The sequence below is a fragment of the Cetorhinus maximus genome, chromosome 3 (assembly GCF_964194155.1).
Source record: "Cetorhinus maximus chromosome 3, sCetMax3.hap1.1, whole genome shotgun sequence".
Lineage (NCBI taxonomy): Eukaryota > Metazoa > Chordata > Chondrichthyes > Lamniformes > Cetorhinidae > Cetorhinus > Cetorhinus maximus.
The window spans coordinates 54,006,093-54,027,208 of NC_135881.1; the positions used below are offsets into that span (position 1 = coordinate 54,006,093).

General features: G+C 43.0%; 1 protein-coding gene across 2 annotated transcripts in view; it reads right to left on the bottom strand.

The window, feature by feature from the left end:
• Window positions 1-21,116, bottom strand: part of LOC144678644 (plexin domain-containing protein 2-like) — a 482,473-nt gene that overhangs the window by 71,864 nt on the left and 389,493 nt on the right. For both annotated transcript variants that reach the window (XM_078538383.1, XM_078538384.1), the window contains 3 exons: window positions 18,846-18,906; window positions 18,306-18,468; window positions 9,527-9,565 (listed from right to left, as the gene is read on the bottom strand). In XM_078538383.1, coding sequence (XP_078394509.1) covers window positions 9,527-9,565; window positions 18,306-18,468; window positions 18,846-18,906 — 263 coding nt within the window. The remainder of the gene's footprint in view (window positions 1-9,526; window positions 9,566-18,305; window positions 18,469-18,845; window positions 18,907-21,116) is intronic.

Here is a 21,116-nt window from a genome sequence, read left to right on the forward strand (position 1 = left end):
ACTGAGCCACATCAGGAGGTATTAGGACAAGTTACCAAAAAACTTGGTTAAAGAGTTTAAGGAGTGGGGAGAAGAGAGAGGTAGAGAGATCTTCTGGAGCTAATTCTAGAACCGAGGCAGCTGAATGCCAAAGGTGGGGCAATTATAACATGGGTCGTGCAGGCAGCTAGATTTGGAGCAACGCAGAGATCTTGAGGATTGCAGGGCTTGAGGAGGTTATAAAGATAATGAGGGGCAATGCCATGGAGGGATTTAAAAAGAAGGGTGATCATTTTAAAATCGATGCATTGTTGGTCTGTGAGCCAATGTAGATCAGGGAGCACAGGGGCAATGGGTTAATGTGACTTGATGTCAGTTAGAATGTGGGCAGCAGACTTTTGAGTGAGTTCAAGTATACGGAGGGTGGAAAATGGGAGGTCGTCCAGGGCAGCATTAAAATATTTAACACAATCGCATTATTGGCATTGTCAACAGAATAGTCATCACACAGCATCTGCCGTTTTTTTTTCCACTGTCTGCTGGAACCATTTGCTCTGTCTGAAAAAATGAACAATTGTATTATCCAAATGTTGGGGCTCCATGGCAGCCAAATCAATATTTTAGCTCATTGGTAGTAGAACGAATCTGAAATTACTCAAGGCTATGAATAATTACTGTGTGTAATTCAGCAGCTTATCAATAGCTCAAGAAAATATTGTTGAAAATCAGTCATAATTAATCACTGAGTTATTAGCAAATTATCCAGTCAGAACTTCAGTTATGATAGAGGGACTCAGAGTGTTTTTGCATTAGCCTGAAGGTTGTGTTCAATGTGACTATTATAGTCTACATTTGGCACTTTCATGGACTGAAAAAAATTCAACTGCCTCCCAGCTACACAGCTATATACAGCTTTCATCCCTCACATTCACTGAACCAGATTATTAGACTATAGTAGGAATATTAGATCACCAACAATATATTTTCAAATCAACCGGCAAAAAAACAGTTGTTTTATAACAGCTGACAAAATGAGATGGGGTGTTATCAGTTTTAAACTGGATGCTGCATTTATATTACAGCATTTCTACTGCATTCAATGCCGAGTCTGGTGGGAGTCGTGTAACATAAACAAGGTGGTATTAATAACTCTATTGGGTCAGAGAGAAACTGCCTTTTTGAGGTACAGTGGTGCTAAATGGAAAACTCAAATGGGTTCCTGAGCCTTTGGCGTATGGCTCTGGTACATCTGGAGCGCTCCTGGGTTTCTGGTGACTCTTGCTCTCTACCTTTGCACTCAAATAACAGCCCTGATCTCTTTCCTCCCCTAGCCTGACCCTCAACTTAACATGGTGCTAGTGGATGGTCTCTAGGCCTGCCATTTTAATCATGAAGCTGCACCATTGCCTCTTTCCATGCCTTTTGGGTCAGTAGCTCGTCTGCGGGGTGTAAATGAGGCCCAGGAGTGTAAATAGCCTGGGCCTCAAACTGATGACATTGGACAGGCTGGATGTTTGGCCCACTTTTCTGTCCACCTGAAACCTACTCCCAGTTAAATCCCCCCTTAAGAAGATATAATTGTGGCTTCTAAATAATTGTGTATGAACGCATTTGAATAATCCTACAAATATGCAGCAACCAGGCCAGAAACCTTGGGCAGAAATTTGCCCAAGGATGTTTACCTTGTCGGGCGGGTGCAGTGGGCGGGCCCAGGAGCGGTCTCAATGACGTCAGGTGAGCGCCCAGCGTCATCGCGCACTCATGCGATATTTTGGGCGGCGGGCACACGAGGGAGTCGGTAGTGTCCTCGCTGACAATTAACAGGCCTATTAAGGCCATTAAAGTAATAACTGACTGAAACTTTTCACTGCCCATCCAAGCTTACGGTTGGCGGGTAGGCGAAAAGGCCAAGCGGCCTTTGGATTTTTTTTAGGAAGCCTCATTCACGGGCGGGATGGGGTTTCTTTCAGCAATTAAAAATTAAATAAAAATGTTAAAATTTCATTCATAACATATCCCTGCTCATGTGACAGAGTCACATGAGGGGACATGTTTTTAACAATGGTAATTTTTTTATTTTTGTGTTTTTAAATCTTCAGCTCCTTGAGGCAGCTCTTTGCTTGCCCTCCTCCTGTCCCCACCCCGGCAGCGCTGCAGTGCACGTTTCACACTGGCTGCCTGTTACTTGGCCAGCCGGCGTGAGATCGATATCGGGGCCTCATCGCGGGCGGCTGCTGCACCCGCCCAACAAGGTAAAAATCCTAACTCTTAATTCTGTTTCTCACTCCTCAGGTATGCTGCCTGACCTGCTGAGTATTTCCAGCATTTGCAGCATTTTGCCTTTTGAACCAGGTATTTATTTATGCTTTTGTCAGTGTCCCAGTCTTACTCCACAATGCAAACGGGGCAAATTCCAGGTCACCAGCAGTTGTACACATTGCTTTCAGCATCAATCTGTAATGTATGTACAACATTAAAGGAACTTTTGCACAATCTCTGTTTACTCTTGCTATTTGTGATGGTGTAAACTATCAGAATGGCCACCCGTTCAACACCTCTCCTGATATTCATTCATTCCATAAATCTTTTATTTCTTCCCAAAATTGTACACTAATAGCTGGTCTGTAAGCAGTACCTTCCCTCAACATTCCCTCAGTTTAAATGCTCTAATCTCGAACTCATCACCTTCATAGTCAGAGGCAACAGCATAACCTCTGCGCCAAGGCTGGCATCTACCAAGTTAATGTCCCCAATAATGTCGTCGGCATCTACTGTGCAAATGAAGACCAGTCAAGAGCTAACCAAAATAAATGGAACAGTATGATGGTCAGAGTAGCTGTGAGAAGAGTGTTTGAAATGCTTAAAGATTAAAATTGCTAAGGGCAGTGAAGGCCTCCACAGGTTAAACCTTTCAGGTCTGTCTGACAACGATTACCTTAAAAATCCATCTAAAATATGGTCAACGCTTGATTGATTACGAGTGAAGCTCAACTTCCAAATACACCATCTGGAATTTATGTCTTTGAGGCAATAACGTTCAGAGACCATTGATCAATTTGTAAATTGATGCAGAGGCAGGGGGTGATGCGACTTCATAGCCGAGCTTGTGATAGCATCTACCCCAACAGAAGCATTCCAAATAGACCTCTTGGACCAACCCAAAAGTTACAGCGTGGAAGCACCACTGCAAAGCGATGCAAATATAAATCCTTACTTCTGGGTAGACAGAACAGGCTAAGCATAATTTGTCCGCTATTGCCACTGTACGCAATACAGGCAAGCCTAGTAAGCAATGTAGGTGGTGCAGCCTCATACATGCACCCAGAATTTGCTCAGCTTTTAACAATATATGCAAGGCATGTGGCACTAGATGGCATTGGAAGCGCCAATGCCGAAAGCAAAGGCTGGAACAAGTGATTTGACATCACGAGAAGCCACAACTAGAAGCCAGACAGGTACAGCATTCTAAACAACCAGGAGCGCATACCAAAAAGCATCAAGATGGATCCACTATGTGTCTAGTCAAGCTACACAGTCAGATGATGAGGATGGCCAGACCATCAATTCACAAGTGAGCAGACATTCAATATGGTGAATGTCAAAGAATGCACTGACACAGTGGTACCAACAGAAGCCTTTTCCACCATCTGGATATATGTTCATAGATGCGAGGACAGCATAACCGATATGCAAAACTGATTACCAGTGCAGGTGCAAACATCCTTCCACTTCGCACACTGAAATGTACGTACCCACAGAAGTAGAAAATGATGATTCGTCCAACCCACTGTCAAACTCACTGTTTACAATTGCTCAGATATTCTGTCCCTGGGATCCAATACACTCAAGTGCCGCTACAACAACTCACCCTGGTCACCCCAGATATTTTATGTTGTGGACACCGCAGGTCCAGTGATCGCAGGCCTACCAGCATGCAGGGATCTAACCCTGATCACCATCCACAATATATAAACGATTCGATTACGAAGGCAACAGAACACAAGGCCAGCCTGGTCACCTCAGCAACCGACCTATCATCCATATACCTGGAAAGGTTCCATAGGATTGAAAGTTTCAAGAATGAGGCAGGATTGCATTTACGAGCAGATGCCACTCCATCCATTGATCCACTGTGTAAGTTTAGTGTTCACATCCAGAACAAGGTGGAAGCCGAACTGTATAGGACGGAGCGAGGTGACAAAGTTCAAAAAGTCCAGCACTACACGGATTGGTGTGGCTCTATCATGAGCATCATTAAGAAAGATGGTTCTATACACATTTGTTTAGACCCAAAGTGTCTGAATGCAGCTCCAAAATGATGCCCTCACAAAATTCCCACACTTGAGGAGCTGAACCCCAAATTTGCAAAATTCTTCTCTAAACTCAATGACAGGAATGTCTATGTTGGTGCATTTGGAGAAGACATCCCAGGAGCTAACATACTCTTTTTGGGAGATACTGTTTCCAACGGTTCAGGATTTCTGTAAGCCAGGATATTTCCCAATAACATATGAACAGGATCACGTGTGATACCCCAGGATGCATCTCCACTGCAGACAACATTGCCGTTGTTGGTACAAAAGGAGCATGACCGAAACTTGCACCTTCTGATAGAAGCTGCACGCAGGGAAGGTCTGGTGATCAATAGTCAGAAGTGCAACATCAAAGCAACACAGATTACTTTTCTGGATCCATCTATTTTGACACATACCTGACCCTAGCAAGCTAGAATATGTCAATGCAATGCTCATTTCTCAAGACAAAAACGATCTGCAACATTGCCTCGGTTTGTTTAATTTCCTTTTACCCTTTGTACTTGCCTTTGTCCAGAAAGCCTCATCTCTTCATGAACTTCTGAAGAAAGAAATACCTTTTGTTTGGCAGGGGGCCATCAACACGTTTTTAATGAACGGACAGTCAATTCTTCAGCTTTACAACCTGACTGAGTTGACTACGATTCAGGTTGACGCATCCCAAAAAGGACTCGGAGCATTCCTCCTCCAGAATGGGAAGTCTATTCTTTTTGCCTCCAAGAGTTTGTCTACTGCTCAAGCTACTTATTCAAATATAGAACATGAAACTTGTCGATATTCGGCAGCCAACGGTTCCACACTTACCTATTTGGAAAGACGTTCATCGTGGAGACCGATCATAAATTGCTTGAAATGATCTGGCAGAAACCCTAAATTGTGCACCATAAGATTACAACGTCTACTAGTCAAAATGCAAGGCTATGATTGTAATGTACGCTACAAGATGAGTAATTCCATGGTCACATCTGATGCTCTAAGCCGTCTACCTAACTTGTCAAAAACTACAGCTATCTCCCTAGATCTGCAAGTGGACCTTGTGGACAATGAAATAAAAGATGTTCTGCATGTTGGCCTTATGTATTTTGGCCAATCAAAGTGCCAAGTGCTGCAACAGGAAACATCCAATGATCCTTTACTACAGCCACTATGGAAGACAGTGATTGGTGGACAGCCAGGGGCCTTCCAGGATGTCCCAGAGGCTATAAGACCATTTTGGCCCTACAGAGATGAACTTGGGATATGTCAGAGAAGCTGAGATTGGCAATAAAAATCAGCCTTGTCAGTGATAGGAATGAATTTTAAAAAAAAATCTTAAATCATTTTAACCCCTGAGTTTAACTGAACTCAGCACAAACTAGAATGAGATTAAAATCAAATTAAAAACTAGGTAGCAACCTTCAAAGACTTGGTAACAGACAGCAACTGTATGAGGTAAAAAGTACTTCAAAGGATCCGTTTGATTATGGAACCATGTAACATTAATATGAATCATTTAGTAAATTCACTGGCCCTGAAATTCCTGGCTTGAGAGAGGGCATGAAGCAGATTTCTGTCTGTGGGAGTAGGGCGTTATGGGCTGGGGCTTGCTCGGAGCCAGTTCCACTGGCATGATACGCTTCACGTAAATTGAGCCTTTAAATTCTGATTGGGGACAGACCAGGCCTTGAATGGATCTTCTTCTGTGCTCCCTTTGTTGAGGAGGTATGTGGGAAGAGTTCTCGCATTTCCCCAGAAAATTCTTCTCTTTATACCTTTATACAGTTGAGATCTGGTGACAGTCCCTAACCTTCCACTAGAATAAGGTTATCAATTCCGAAGGAGATAGATTACCTTCTCTAGCATCAGAATGACTGCTCTGGGAGTTGAAGACTTACCTGTGAGATATTTCTCTTTAGCCCACTTAGGCCTTGGTGGGATACCAGATAGAGCAGTGAGGCACAGCTCCACAGTAGAAAATCTAATCAAGACAAGACAAGGTGCCAGAGGCCTGTCCCAGATATGCAAATAATCCTGTCCCTGGTATTTGGAACCAGGTCTTCAGCCTTCAGTAGGGGTTTGTTCTATCCACACTTACGATGGGAGGGCCACTTTTCCATGGACACAGCAACTCTTAAAAATGTACTTTTTATGTCAATCCATTACTGAAATTAAAATCGAATTGCAGGAAGTCTAAGGACTTTTCTTCAAAAGATAACTGGAAAAATTACTATGTGACCTGTTAGATGAAATAAAACTATAGGTGTCATCAGACAACAGGTAGTTTCTGAGATCTTTCTGGATTATGAGGAGTATCTTTAAAGTAAGGAATGATTTTCCAGTCCTGGCTCTGAAGCAGTGCATAGTTAGATTAGCTCTTACTGGCATCATGTTTGGTTGCATTATTTGTGCATAGAGAGCTCCAAAATGGTTTGGACCGAGCAGTGAGTTTGTTGTCATCTAGGGGGATGTGGGGAGAAATAATGTGCAGCTGCTCTCTTTAAACACTGCAGCTGCTACCTAAAGGACCGCATCCGTTATTAGGCAGAAAATTTGAAATAGCTGGCAAATGATGAAGATGACTCAAAAACCCATTTGTAACACTACCTGAGTCACATACTGAGTTACTCACACACAATCTAGGATGCAGGTGGACATTTCAGTCTCACTCTAACAGTTTTTTGAATTTCGAACATTCAAATAGTACTTCTCTGCAAGCAGAGCAAGGTTGCTCAGAACAGAACAGAGCAAAGTAAAGTTGAAGGGAGGGAGAGCCCCTAATGTTGGTGTATTGAACTAGCTTGAGAGGCCAAGTTAAAAATCCTGGGGCCTGAAAATACTGGGCCACAATGAGGGCTTCAAATGGTCATTTGGTAGTAAAGAACTTGAGTACTGCTGAAAAAAGAGACATGCTAGTGAAGCAATCGCTCAATCAGCACTATCTTCTCATGCAGTATAAATTGTTGTTCCCTTTACAATTGGCATTCTTGCGTATCTGTCCCAATGAGAGCTGCCTCAAGCTCAAGCTCAATGCTACTTTAGGTGCATGTTTGGATTAGGCCTCTCATGGTAATGTCACTAAAATTGACAGAAGACTTTCCAGAGACCAACCAGCCACTGCAGCAGTAGATATGGTGTCATCAGTTGTTGGCCCATCTTATTGCCTAGCACAAGAAGTATAGGACCACTTCTAATCCAGGAGACTTGCACTGGAAAACTTCAGCCAGTAACTTGATTTATTCCTGTTACTGAGTAGCAGCACAAGATTAGAATCTAAGGGTTGTAGTTGGAGATCAATTATTTTCTTATTCTAATGGCCTTAATGATAGTTGAATTAGTACACAGGCTGAAACTGCCAAAGAAATTTTAGGAACATAGGACTTAGGAGCAGGAGTAGCCCATTCAGCCCTTTGAACCTGCTCCGCCATTTGATATCGTCATGGCTGGGGAGGGGAGAAGATGCTGACAGCCAACCCCTGCCATTTTCCCCTATCCACCTCTCACTCCCTCACCACTGAACCCCCTCCCCACAACCCCCTCCCGCTGTCACCTACCTTTCTTCAGGGATCCCTGGTGAAGACCCAGATGCATTACTAGCAACAGCCACCGCCTCCAGTGGCGCTGCTGGTAACCAGTCTCTGATTGACAACAGCCCTCAGGGGGCAGGATTTGTGCCCTACTGGGGCAAGTGCGGCACTGAACTGTTCCCCGTGGAGCCAGGAGCCCTGGCAGCAGGGTTCCCACTGCCAATGAGGGACTTAATTCCCTGGGAATCAGGTTGGCAGGTGTGCCGCCAGTTTTGGTGGTGGACATCAGGGCCCTCCGCCACCCTCATAAAATTCTGCCTAGAGTTTCACAAGAATATCTTACTGTTAGAGTCTTGGTCTGTCTTTGGTTGCAGGTGGGCCTCCTCCTCTACTTGTTCCATTGCTAGGTCTCTCCATATCATTTATAGATAGACTAAAAATAATTCTGCAAATCCACACAGGATATCACAGGTCAAATTTACCACAATTATAAAGTTGCTCGTAGAAGATGGAACCACTTTATATATAAAAAAATATAAATATATACAAGTGAAAAAAAAGTGCCGAAGGTCATTAGATAAAAAAGTGCATGCCCTGGAGAAATATGCTTTTATGAATACTCACTTCCCCACTTGTGGTAACTGTATTATTCTGAAGTGAATTGAAACAGTATGCAGCATGCATTGTCAAACTGTGAGCCCAGAGACACACACTTCATTATTCTGAGCACTACTTGTAAGGTCAGGTGTCCACAAAACTAATCTGCTCTGCTCAGATTCACACTAGCAAAATAATACATTTTTATACAAGTTGTGTTGTGGATATTGTAACATTACTGGAAATAAAATATATAAAATTTTTAAAATCAATACCTTTTTGATATTGACATATCATATACCTCCAAATACCTCATCTTCCGACTAGGCACTTTACAGCCTTCCGGACTGAATATTGAATTCAACAACTTTAGATCTTGAACTCCCTCCTCCATCCCCACCCCCTTTCCGTTTCTTCCCCCTCCCTTTTGTTTTTTCCAATAATTTATATAGATTTTTCTTTTCCCACCTATTTCCATTATTTTTAAATCTATACCTGTAATGCCCTGTCAGTCTTTCCACCCCACCCCCACTAGAGCTGTACCTGAGTGTCCTGCCATCCATTCTTAATTAGCACATTCTCTTAGATAATATCACCACCTTCAACACCTCTTTGTTCCTTTGTCTGTGACATCTTTTGATTATCTGCTCCTATCACTGCTTGCTTGTCCCTACAACCACACCCTCCCTCCAACATCTCTCCCCCCATCCACCTCCCACCTTAAACCAGCTTATATTTCACCCCTCTCCTAATTTTACTCAGTTCTGTTGAAGGGTCATGAGGACTCGAAACGTCAACTCTTTTCTTCTCCGCCGATGCTGTCAGACCTGCTGAGTTTTTCCAGGTAATTCTGTTTTTGTTTCCAAAATTTTATATTGGTATATAAAATTTACCAAACTGCATGAACGCGATGCTTGATTTCAGCCTTTATTCTGAATTCAGTTTTTAATGCAGCTATGGAGCAAATCTTATAAAAACATGAAACGAGGATAAATATCTTTATGGAAAAAAAACAAGATAAACACACCTGTCTTCAAATCCATACTAAATTCTTGGCAAAGTGCCACAGGATGCTATAAATAGTTTAAATGAAAACAACCGAACTTAAAATAATTATATAAGTCAAACATTTACCTCCATTGTCCCTCAGGTGCAGAGCAATCTTTGTATCATCTGCAAGAGATTTAAAATATGAGTTAGCAGCAGCTTGCAAATTCAAGCCTTACAGTGTATCACTATCTATTTAGCAGGACACAAAGAGGAACTCCAGCAGTGCTGCCCAAGGGTATGACTGAATATTTTCAATTGACACAACCAATAACACACATCTCATCTACTTTATATGAAATTCTCAAAACTCAATTTTGTTTCACAATTAGCAGCAAATTGAAAGAGAAGGTTTATATGTGGTCACTCACCAGTCAGCTATGATAAAACAATAAAATTAGAAGAAACATTTTCACACAGATTGTTATTGGAAGATAAAATGCTTTACCATAAGTGGTTATTGTGGTAAAAGTAGAAAATTATATGACAGAGAATTGCATAAGGAAGAATACACAAGAATACCAGGAAAAGTAGAAAAACGGGATACAGTAGTTTCAATTGAAGAAGTAGAAATAATACGGGAACAATTGGGTCAAATGATTTCAATAATAATATTTATGTTGATCCTCTAATGTAAAGAAATATATCAAGATGCTTTACAAAGCCATAGCATGACATTTTTTTGTATTCATTCATGGGATGTGGGCGTCACTGGCTAGACCAAAATTAATTGCTCATCCGTAATTGCCCTTGAGAGGGTGCAGGTGAGCTGCCTTCTTGAACTGCTGCAGCCCATGTGGTGTAGGTACACCCACAGTGCTGTTAGGAAGGGAGTTCCAGGAATTTGACCCAGTGACAGTGAAGGAGTCAGGATGGTGAGTGACTTGGTGGGGAACTTCCAGGTGGTGGTGTTCCCAAGCATCAGCTGCCCTTGTCCTTCTATGCGGTAGAGATCACAGATTTGGAAGGTGCTGTCGAAGGACCCTTGGTAAGTTGCTGCAGTGCATTTTGTAGATGGTACACACTGCTGCCACTGTGCATTGGTGGTGGAGGGAGTGAATGTTGAAGATGGTGGATGGGGTGCCAATCAAACAGGCTGCTTTGTCCTGGATGGTGTCGAGCTTCTTGACTGTTGTTGGAGCTGTACTCATGCAGGCAAGTGGAGAGTATTCATCACATTCCAAAGATGTGCTTTGTAGATGGTGAACAGACTTTGGGGAGTCAGGAGGTGAATTACCTATTGCACAATTCCTAGCCTCTGACCTGCTCTTGTAGGCACAGTGTTTATATAGCTGGTCCAGTTCAATTTCTGGTCAATGGTAACCCCAGGATGTTGATTGTGGGGTATTCAACAATGGTAATGCCATTGAATATCAATGGGAGATAGTTGAATTCTCTCTTGTTGGAGATGGTCATTGCCTGGTACTTGAGTTGCACAAATGCTACTTGCCACTTACCAGCCCAAGCCTGGATATTGTCCAGGTCTTGCTGCATTTGGACATGGACTGCTTCAGTATCTGAGGAGTTGCAAATGGTGCTGAACATTGTGCAATCATCAGCAAACATCCCCACTTCTGACCTAATGATGGAAGGAAGGTCATTGATGAAGCAGCTGAAGATTGTTGGGCCTAGGACACTACCCTGAGGAGCTCCTGCTGTGTGTCCGGGATTGAGATGATTGACCTCCAACAACCACAAACATTGTCCTTTGTGCTTGGTATGACTCTAACCATTGGAGAGTTTTGCCCCTGTTTCCCATTAACTTCAGTTTTGCTAGGGTTCCTTGATGCACACTTGGTCAAATGCTACCTTGATGTCAAGGACAGTCACTCGCCACTCTCCCCTCACCTCTTGAGTTCCGCTCTTTTGTCCATGTTTGGATCAAGGCTGTAATGAGGTCAAGGGCCGAGTGGCCCTGACAGAACCCAGGGCTGGGTGACCAGCTGTTGGTTTAAAGAGTGTTAGAGAAGGTTTTAAAGGAGGAGAGGGAGGTAGGGTTGCAGACAGGTTTTAGGAAGGAATCCCAGAGAATACAGCATACAAAACTGAAGGCACAACAGTTGGCGGAAGGGCTGTACAGTAGGCCAATATCAGGGGAATGGAGAGCTGAGTAGGAAGTTGTAGGGCTGGCTGAGGAGATAACAGGGATAGGAAGTAAAAGTAGAAGTGGGCAAGCTTACAGAGATAGCAACTTGCAGCAGCAATACATATTTATATCATGCCTTTAACAGAATAAAATGTCCCAAGCCATTTCATATGAGCATTTAGAAGCCAAAATTTGACACCAAACCACATAGGCAATATTAAGGCAGATGGCCAAAAGCTTGGGCAAAGTGGTAGGGTTTAAGGAGTATATTAAAGGGAAAAAAAAAGAGTTGGGAATGTTTAATGATGGAATTCCAGACCTTAGGGTTGAGGCAGCTGAAGGCACAGCCACAACTATAGAACAATTAAAATCAGAAACACTCAAGTGGCCAGAATTAAAGGAGCACAGATATCTTGGAGGGTTGTGGGGCTGGAGGAGATTATGGGGTAATTATTATTATTATTATATTATTATAGGGAAGGGAAAGTCATGGAAAGATTTGCAAAGAATGAGAATTTTAAAATCAAGGCATTGCTTGACCAGGAGCACTGGATGAACAGGACTTGGTGCAAGCTGAGATGTGGTAACAGCATTTTGGATGCCCTGAATTTATGAGTTTGAATATGTGAGGCTGACCAGGGCTGTGGTAAAATAGTCATGTCGAGAAATAATATAGACATGGATGAAGATGTCAGCATCTGATGAGTTGAAGCAGGGGTGGATTCGGGTGATGTTACAGATGTGGAAATGAGCAGTCTATGTGATGAGACAGATCTGTGGTCAGAAGCTCATCTCATGGTCGAATATGACATCAAGGTACAAAGAGTCTGGTTTCAGCCTCAAGCAGGTGCAAGGGAGACAAATGGAGTCAGTAGCTAGGGAAAGGGGTTTGTAGCAGGGACTGAAGACAATGGTTTTTGTCTTCCCACTACATAATTGGTAGAAATTTCAGCTTATCCAGTACTGGATGTTAGACAAGCAGTCTGATAAGTTAGCAACTATGAAGACATTGAAAGAGGCGGTGGAGTAGAGCTGGGTGTTGTCTGTGTGCATGTCAAAATTGACACTGTATTTTCAGATGATGTCGCCAAGGAGTAGCAGGTAGATGAGAAATAAGAGGGGGCCAAGGACTGATCTTTGGGAGATATCAGAAGTGACGTTTCGGGAGTGGGAAGAGAAGGTGGAAGCAGATGGCTTTTGTCCTGGAGAGGAAATGGGGTCAGGAACTCAGCCTGGAGATAAATAGGATGCTCATATTGCAAACGGTCTGGTTCTGAGATAGTCAGGAAGGGGATGAAATTAGTGGCAAGGGCATAGAGTTCTTTATGGAGGCCGAATATATTGGCTTTGGTCATCCAAATTTTTAACTAGGGGAAATTGCAGATCATCCAGGACTAGGGGGAGAATTTTCTCCCTGTCATGCAGCACGGGTGGGAGCGGGCGTGGGCGGGCACCCAGTTGATTGCCGCCCTTGATCGGCCTTGCACCGCCATTTTACGTGGGTGGGCCAATTAAGACCCGCCCAGCGTGATGGGCACCCGGAAGCGCCCAGCTTTCGCGCATGCGCACAAAAGAGCGCAGAAATCTCCCCGAGGCACGGAGCTGCCTCAGGGAGATTATTTTCATTATGAAAACTTCAAAAAAAAATAGAAAAAATTAATGGGACATATCCCCTCATGAGCTGGGGCATATCAATGAATTTTAATAAAAAAATTTATTTGCTTTATCCGCCTGTGGATGAGGTTTCATGATAAATGCGAAGGCCGCCTGGGCTCTTTGCCTGCCTGCCAACCGTAAGGTTGGACGGGCAGCCTGTTAATTGTTTCAATTGGTTGCTAAATGGCCTTAATAGGCCTTTGACAGTCCGGCAGGTGCACAGCCGACACCGGTGAGCGCCCGCTGAACTGAAGATCGGAATGACGTGTGGTGATGTCAGGGCGCATGCCCAAAGTCACCGCGCGTCACTTTACACACCAGCATGCGGGGCCCACCCCCGCACGCTGAACAGAAGATTCAGGCTTAGATGTTGAAGATGCAATATGCCAACACAAAGGCAGTGGCAAGAGAGGTTGGTGCAGAGTTAGAACAGAGAGAGTTTCTTATTGGGATATATGTCAGCAAGGTACAAAATGTCGATGAGGAACACCAGTTAATTGTGTGAGGACAGAAAGAGAAGCCATTGCTGGAAATTTTTTGGCTATAATTGGATAGGTAAGAGTGGAATAAAGCTCGAGCAGTGCCATTTGAACTGGAAAACAGGAGAGATGGTGCAGTTAACTCTAACAGAGGAAGCACAGAGGTCAGGATGGGTGAAATGAGATAATGTGGTCAGAGTTACAGAAGTTGTCAGTTGTAGGACTGCCTCAGTGCTGTGCTTGGGGCATCAGGCTGGAAAAATCAAAAATAAAGAGTTACGAAAAGCTAGGCAAGGATTTGGGCGATAAACAGAATCAAGGACTTTGGCGGGGAAATGGAGAATGGGGGTGGGGTGGTAGCTTCCAAGGACAGAGTGGAGGCTGGGGGTAGTGGGGGGAAGATGATGATGGTGGTTTTGGAAGGGTCAGGGCAATATCCAAGGGGAGGTTACGGTTTACAATGTCAGCTGGTGTGACAGCCAGGGAGGAAAGTGGAGTGGTCAGCAGTTTAGTACGGTTGAGGTCAAGGGAACAGGGATTGGGTCTCAAGGACAGGATGAGTTTTGAGGGAACATGGGGGGGGATATAGGAGAAGAAATAGAAAAAAAACGTAGGCCTGAATCTTCTGGTTGGCATGTTGGGGGGGGGGGGGGGCGGGTCCCGCTCGCCAACGCATAAAATGATGCGCGGTGACATCGGGCATGCGTCCCGACGTCACCATCAGCTGCGCACCCGCCAAACTGTCAAAGGCCTATTAAGGCCATTAATCAACTAATTAAACTGCTTCTCAGGGCTGTCCGTCCAACCTTAAGGTTGGTGGGCAGGCAAAGAGCCCAGGCGGCCTTCGCATTTTTCATGGAACGTCATCTACGTGCAGGATGAAGTTTCATGCAGGTTTTATAACATTAATAAAATTTTAAAATAAAATTCATAGCCATGTCCCAGCTCATGTGACACTGTCACATGAGGGAACATGTCCCATTAATTTCTTCAAATCTTTTTTTCAGGTTTTCACGATGAAATAAATCTCTCTAAGGCAGCTCGTGCCTCAGGGAGATTTCTGCACTCTCATGCGTGAAAGAGCACAGGCCCCGACTCTCCCTCCTCCCCCTGCCCGCACAGGGAGCGCTCAGCGCTTCTGGGTGCGCGTCACGCTGGGCGGGCCTTAACCCTCTCCCGCCCAGCCCACATGATGGGGAGAAAGTTCTCCCCATTGGATCAGTGCAAGGGCAAGGGGGAGCCAAGGAGGGACATTTGGCTTTGTGGACAATGCAGAGAGATGGGGAGCAATTGAATGGATATGACAAACAGGTGCTGGAGTTCCTCACACTTTTTGTTGGAGGCAAGTATGGAGAGGATTGGAGAGAGGGGTTTAAGGTAGGAAAGAGTAAAAGTTTTGCAGGGGACAAGTGCATGGAAGATGTAGGCGAGGGAATGATAGAGTAAATTTATGGCTGCAGATGTATTGTGGTGAATGGAGAGACAATTAGGAGTTTAAAAGTGCAGTCACAAGCGGTTTGGGGGAGAATTTTCAGCTGTAATTTCTGCAACTCTAAATGAACAAAATACAACGGTATTGCATGTGTACATATTTCTGATTGTCACTATGAAATAAGAAGCAGGTTTTAAAGAAATGCAAAGGCAGTTTTGAAAAATGCATATTATTTCTATCTTTCTCCTCAAATACTGTTCAAAATGTTATGCTTTTGTATTACACAGCTTTGGCTATGTACTACATTCAGTTCCCAAGGAAGAGGAGCCAATAGAGGCTGGACTGAAATCCGGTTTATCTTTGGGGCCTGGCTAGCAGGCCCCAGTGAGGTGACTGGAGAGCCAAGTTTTAGAGGCCGGTGGTGGGAGGAGGTTTAACGGAGGGGGAATATGATCTTAGTAGGGCGGGGGGGGGGTGGGGTTGGTGCCTAATGCCTCTACTTCCCCCTGTAACATTGAAAACAGGTCAGGGGCAAGCTGGTAGGCTGCATGCAGTGCACGCAGTGTACATTCTATGAGCACCCCCGCCCTCAAACCTGCCGGCGGGGATCTGTAAAATTGTGATTGAAAGCAGCAAATAAAGTAGTTCTCTTTTAGTTACATGTTCATTCGGAACTGTAACTTACCTGAAAGGTAAACACTCTCTGCAATAAAGGGTATTATCTCTCTTAACTATTCTTGCTTACCTTTCCGACTGCTGTCCTGTCACCACCCTTCCTCTTCTCCCTAACTTTCTGCTCTACATCATACTCTACATCATCCAGTTCGCAGAAAAACTCGGCTCCTGATTCGCCACTCTGACTCATTCCTGCCACTGCTTCTTTGTTTGAACACAATCTCACAAAACTATCATGAGATCAGGAATCCACACCTACAATATGAGCAGTGGACTTGGATCCCCAAGAAAAACAGCCGCATTAAGCTGCAATTCAGTGGATGATATTCCTGGTGGAGTCAGGAGGTGGGGGGTGGGGTGAGGGAGGATGATGTTTAAATGGCCTTTAATTTTAAATGCAGACCATGCTCATCATGTCATCAGGCCTGCACTACAGCCTCTCCCTTGCTGGCTCCAATACTAAGCACTCAGCTGTTTAAAAGCATCATTAGCCGATTTTTGCACGTAATTGTATTTTAAGAACATGTTGAGCAATGTGAACGCAAGTGCTCCATTTTGTACATTAAAACCACGAGGGTGCAAGAACACATGTTGTAACTGAAGATCTGAGAGCTTTAAAAGTCCATACAGATAATGACCTGCTGTTTAAAATGCCACATTACGAGCAGCAAAACATTCATTTATTTCTGCTGTAACCCATCAAGGGATCAATGTCAAGGGACACAAAATGGGAAACCAATACTACATTTATTCCATTGTTAAATATACGTGATTCAAATCAAGAACACTTATTACATTAACCAATATAAATCTTCCTTAATGAAATGCTGCCAATTATTTTCACTTTTTTTATTCATTCACAAGGTGTGGGCTTCGCTGGCTGGGCCAGCATTTATTGCTCATCCCCAGTTGCCCTTGAGAAAGTGGTGGTGAGCTGTCTTCTTGAACCACTGCAGTCCATGAGGTGTAGATACACCCACAGCGCTGTTAGGGAGGGAGTTCCAGGATTTTGACCCTGCGACAGTGAAGGAACGGCGATATATTTCCAAGTCAGGATGGTGAGTGGCTTGATGGGGAACTTGCAGGCGGTGATGTTCCCATCTATCTGCTGCCCTTGTCCTTCTATGTGGTGGTGGTCGTGGGTTTGGAAGGTGCTGTCTAAGCAGTCCTGGTGAATTCCTGCAGTGCATCTTGTAGATGGTACACACTGCTGCGGCTGTGCTTCAGTGGTGAAGGTAGTGAATGCTTGTGGATGTGGCACCAATCAAGAGGACTGCTTTGTCCTGGACGGTATCCAGCTTCTTCAGTGTTGTAGGAGCAGCATTAATCCAGGCAAGTGGGGAATATTCCATCACACTCTTGACTTGTGCTTTGTAGATGGTGGACAGGCTTTGGGGAGTCAGGAGGTGAATTAGTCGTTGCACGATTTGTAGCCTCTGACCTGCTCTTGTAGCCTCAGTGTTTATACGGCTAGTCCAGTTTAGTTTCTGGTCAATGGCAACCACAAGATGTTGATATTGGGGGATTCTGTGATGTTAATGTCATTGAACATCAAGGGGCCATGGTTGGATTCTCTCTTGTTGGAGATTGTCATGGCGAATGTTACTTGCCACTTGTCAGTCCAAGCCTGGATATTATCCAGGTCTTGTTGCATTTGGACATGGACTGCTTCAGTATCTGAGGAGTCATGAATGGTGCTGAACATTGTGCAATCATCAGTGAACATCCCCACTTCTGACCTTATGATGGAAGGAAGGTCATTGATGAAGCAGCTGAAGATGGTTGGGCCTAGGACACTACCCTGAGGAACTCCTGCAGTGATTCTTTTGCATCTTATGATGACTTAGGTTAAACATTGACACAGTACACTTCAGAGAGCGGTCAGTGATATTATTTATGGTATCATGGAGCAATATGAAAGTACAAAATTTACGAGCCTCGAGCAGGGCTGAAATTGTAAAATGAACTTTCCCCTCAGGTTAGTTGACATGTGGAACAAATTCTCAGAAATAGGACTAAGATATGTCATAACCTGAACAAAAGAACTTATAATTATCACTGAAAAACAATGAGTATCTGCCAGCTTCAGATAGCCACCTGAGTTATACTGTTGGCACTTAGTAATTTTCTGACCAGTAAAAACAGTTCTATGGCGCATGTAAACAAACATAAGCAGTGATCCAAATGCGCTATCAGAATACTTGGTAAGAACTGGCAGGATAATTGGCCCTTTAGTTAACATAAAGTCGATTAAGTAGGTGTGATCTATTTTATCCTTTTACTCTGCACTAGTTGAAGTGGAAGTGTTTTGAGCTCACTTCTTTGATGTGATCTTACACAGCTTGGTTGGATAACTTCATACACAAATAACACTATACACTTTGTGATGCCAAAATAATTTCAAATCAATGTAAACTGTGTCTTATAGCTGGTCCATGAAAAAAATTTAGGTTCGACACTGACTCTTAACCATCAAAATATTTGCTGCTGCCGTGCTCACTAGTGAGTTCTGAGTGGTTCATTCGTCTTTACCCATACCTTCTGTCGTTAAGCTGGAAGTAGGAAGACCAAATGTGAAAGCAGTTGTGGATGTAGTGCTTGGGATTCTGGGTTTTGTAGCTGATGTTGCAACACCTGATGTTGTAGATATAGCAGCTTGAGTCACCTCGCCAGGCTTGATGTCACATGTCTTATCTTTAGGCTGTAGCAGAGAGAGAAGCAGTTCAGCTCCAGCAAAGTGCAGAAACCAATTACTCTTGAGAGGCAACTACTCACAGAGAAGTAGTAGGCAGTATTATTAAGTCTATGAAAGTACTACGGGAGACACTGTCTGGACACAACATTTATCATAATACCTTGATGTGCATAACTGTCTGATAAGATTACACAGAGCTCATCTTAAGACTGAAAATCATTCATCCTTTTGCTCCGATGCCATTAAGGTAGTTAGTAATGATACAGTCAATGGTTTTCATGAATATGGTTTAATGAGGTGGAGAATGTAATAAAATTCTATTATAATTTTAATTTTGTTTTATTACTCATCTCAACTCTACTTCAGACAATGCACCAATGTACCTCATCAGGACAGCTGTTATCGACCCAATCTTGTCGATGACGATCAAATCCACTGGAACACCTACATGCATAAAAATAAATTAAAGCAAAATTAACTTTAAGTTTCTATTTTTATAATCATGCATCTATTTAGAAAGCAATTGATAACAAATCCTTTAGCTAACATTGGCTTATGTATTTTTATTGAATAACTTGCACACACACTGAGATGTTAGTGCTGGGTAGTGGAAGGCTTTCCATTTCTGACAGCCAGTGTACACATCAGGTATCCCCAGCTCACATAAAGGAGAGATTAGCGAGATGGAATTGGTCAAAGTCACTAACGCTAAATGGATTCATAGTGAATCAGAAGCCAACTTTGCACTCAGCCAATTTTATTACGTGCGATTTAAGGGTGCCGATAAACTATGTAGCATTTTGTGTCACTGGCGTAGGCAGAATAAAGCTCCCTCTAGCGTGCTCCAAAATGTACCTTTGTCTCAACCTCAGGAAAACCTCCCTACAACAGTAAGGTATGTCCATTTGCCACTCCAGTCACCTTAGTGGATTTTCTGAAAAGATTGCTAATCTCACGCCAAAGTAGGGGTAGTTTTGTTCTGTGCATGTTTGTCCATTAGATACAATATTGACATTGCTCTGCCAACTATGAGGTTTCTATGTGCAATAGGACCTAGGCAAAGATACTTTCATTGATTAGGCGGCACTGAATTTGCAATGATGTTCCCAGAGATGAAAAGACACTAATTTAGAAATTACTGGTCATAGTACCAGCAATTCACCCACTAGTTTAACAAAGGTGGTAATCTTCAAATTTTAATATGTTTGCATTACAATTGCAGAAAAAGGAAAGTGAACATGGCCAATGTTTGTGATTATTACAGACAGTAACAAGTCAAATGTGCTAACCAACTGTATTCCTGTTGCCACTGTGCATTTGAAATCAATTTTTTTTTATTAGTTCGTTCATTGGGTGTGGGCGTCACTGGCTAGGCCAGCATTTATTGCCCATCCCTAATTGCCCTTGTTCGGAGGGCATTTTTAAGAGTCAACCACATTGCTGTAGGTCTGAAGTCACATGTAGGCCAGACCAGGTGAGGACAGCAGATTTCCTTCCCTAAATATCAGCAATGAATATAGAATCAGGGTTCCATGACCCAGTGCATTATGAAATATGTCATAACTCAATTTAATTGTTAAATAAATCTCATCGATTATTGTAAAAGAATTTCAAGAATGAGTTATGAAGATGTGCTATATGGATTATTAATTTGATATCTCAACTGTTGGTTTTTACATTTTGCTTTTAAAAAGCAGTTTCAGCTGTTAAAAGGCAGTGACTTAAGATGGCTGCAAGAGGTCAACTGACATGTCAGCAACTGCAAATTGGTCAAGCTTCTAGAAGTTTCTGATGTGGATTACAAATAAGTCATCAGGGCAACTCTCTTCTGGAATTTCACACCTTCTGATGTCAATGATTACTTCAAAGAAGGACTGGAATTTAAAATATCTGTCATCATTTGCATTCGGACAATGGTCACCTTGGAGGTGTTGATGTGTTCTTCCTAGCTCATTAAATAGGAGAATGGGTCATCCAGAAGTGATGGCTTGGACATTAAAAAATCAATCACCTAGGCCATAACACAATAGCCAAGGTCTGCTCAATCATTATGGAGAGAGAGGTTATGAGATCGGGATCACCATTTTGAAATATCTTTTATTCCGAAACCTTGCTTGCTTTTGAGCAGTCTGGAAAAATAAAATCTAAAAGCAGACGAAGGTTGTTTGCCTCTCCTCTCTCTCTCTCAAATAGCTTGAACCCTGTCAGCTTAGATCATACTGTGAACAGCAGATAGAAAAATTCTAAAGAAGGTTTCAAATTGCAAAGCAGCATTTCCATAAGAACAAAAAAAAGGACTATGGTTTTAAGAACTGCCTCAGCCATGAACTTTTTTCTTGTTGAATCTTAATTTGACCAAAAGTTAACCACCTTTACTTTGTAACTTGTATTTTTACATACGCACGTGTGTGTGTGTGTGTGTGTTGTGACAGTGATATGCAACAGTCATATTTTGATATCTTTACCTAGGTGGGTTATTAGAACAATAAAACCTAACTCCTTATGTGTTTAAACTCAAGAAAGCCAGTCTGACTGAGTTCTTTGCAATCAGATCATAAACAATTACGTAGATACGCTGAATTGGCACACATTCATCCTTTTAAATAAATTTCGAAAAAGCCCTTTTACAATCAACTGAGGAGTGGGGAAAAAGG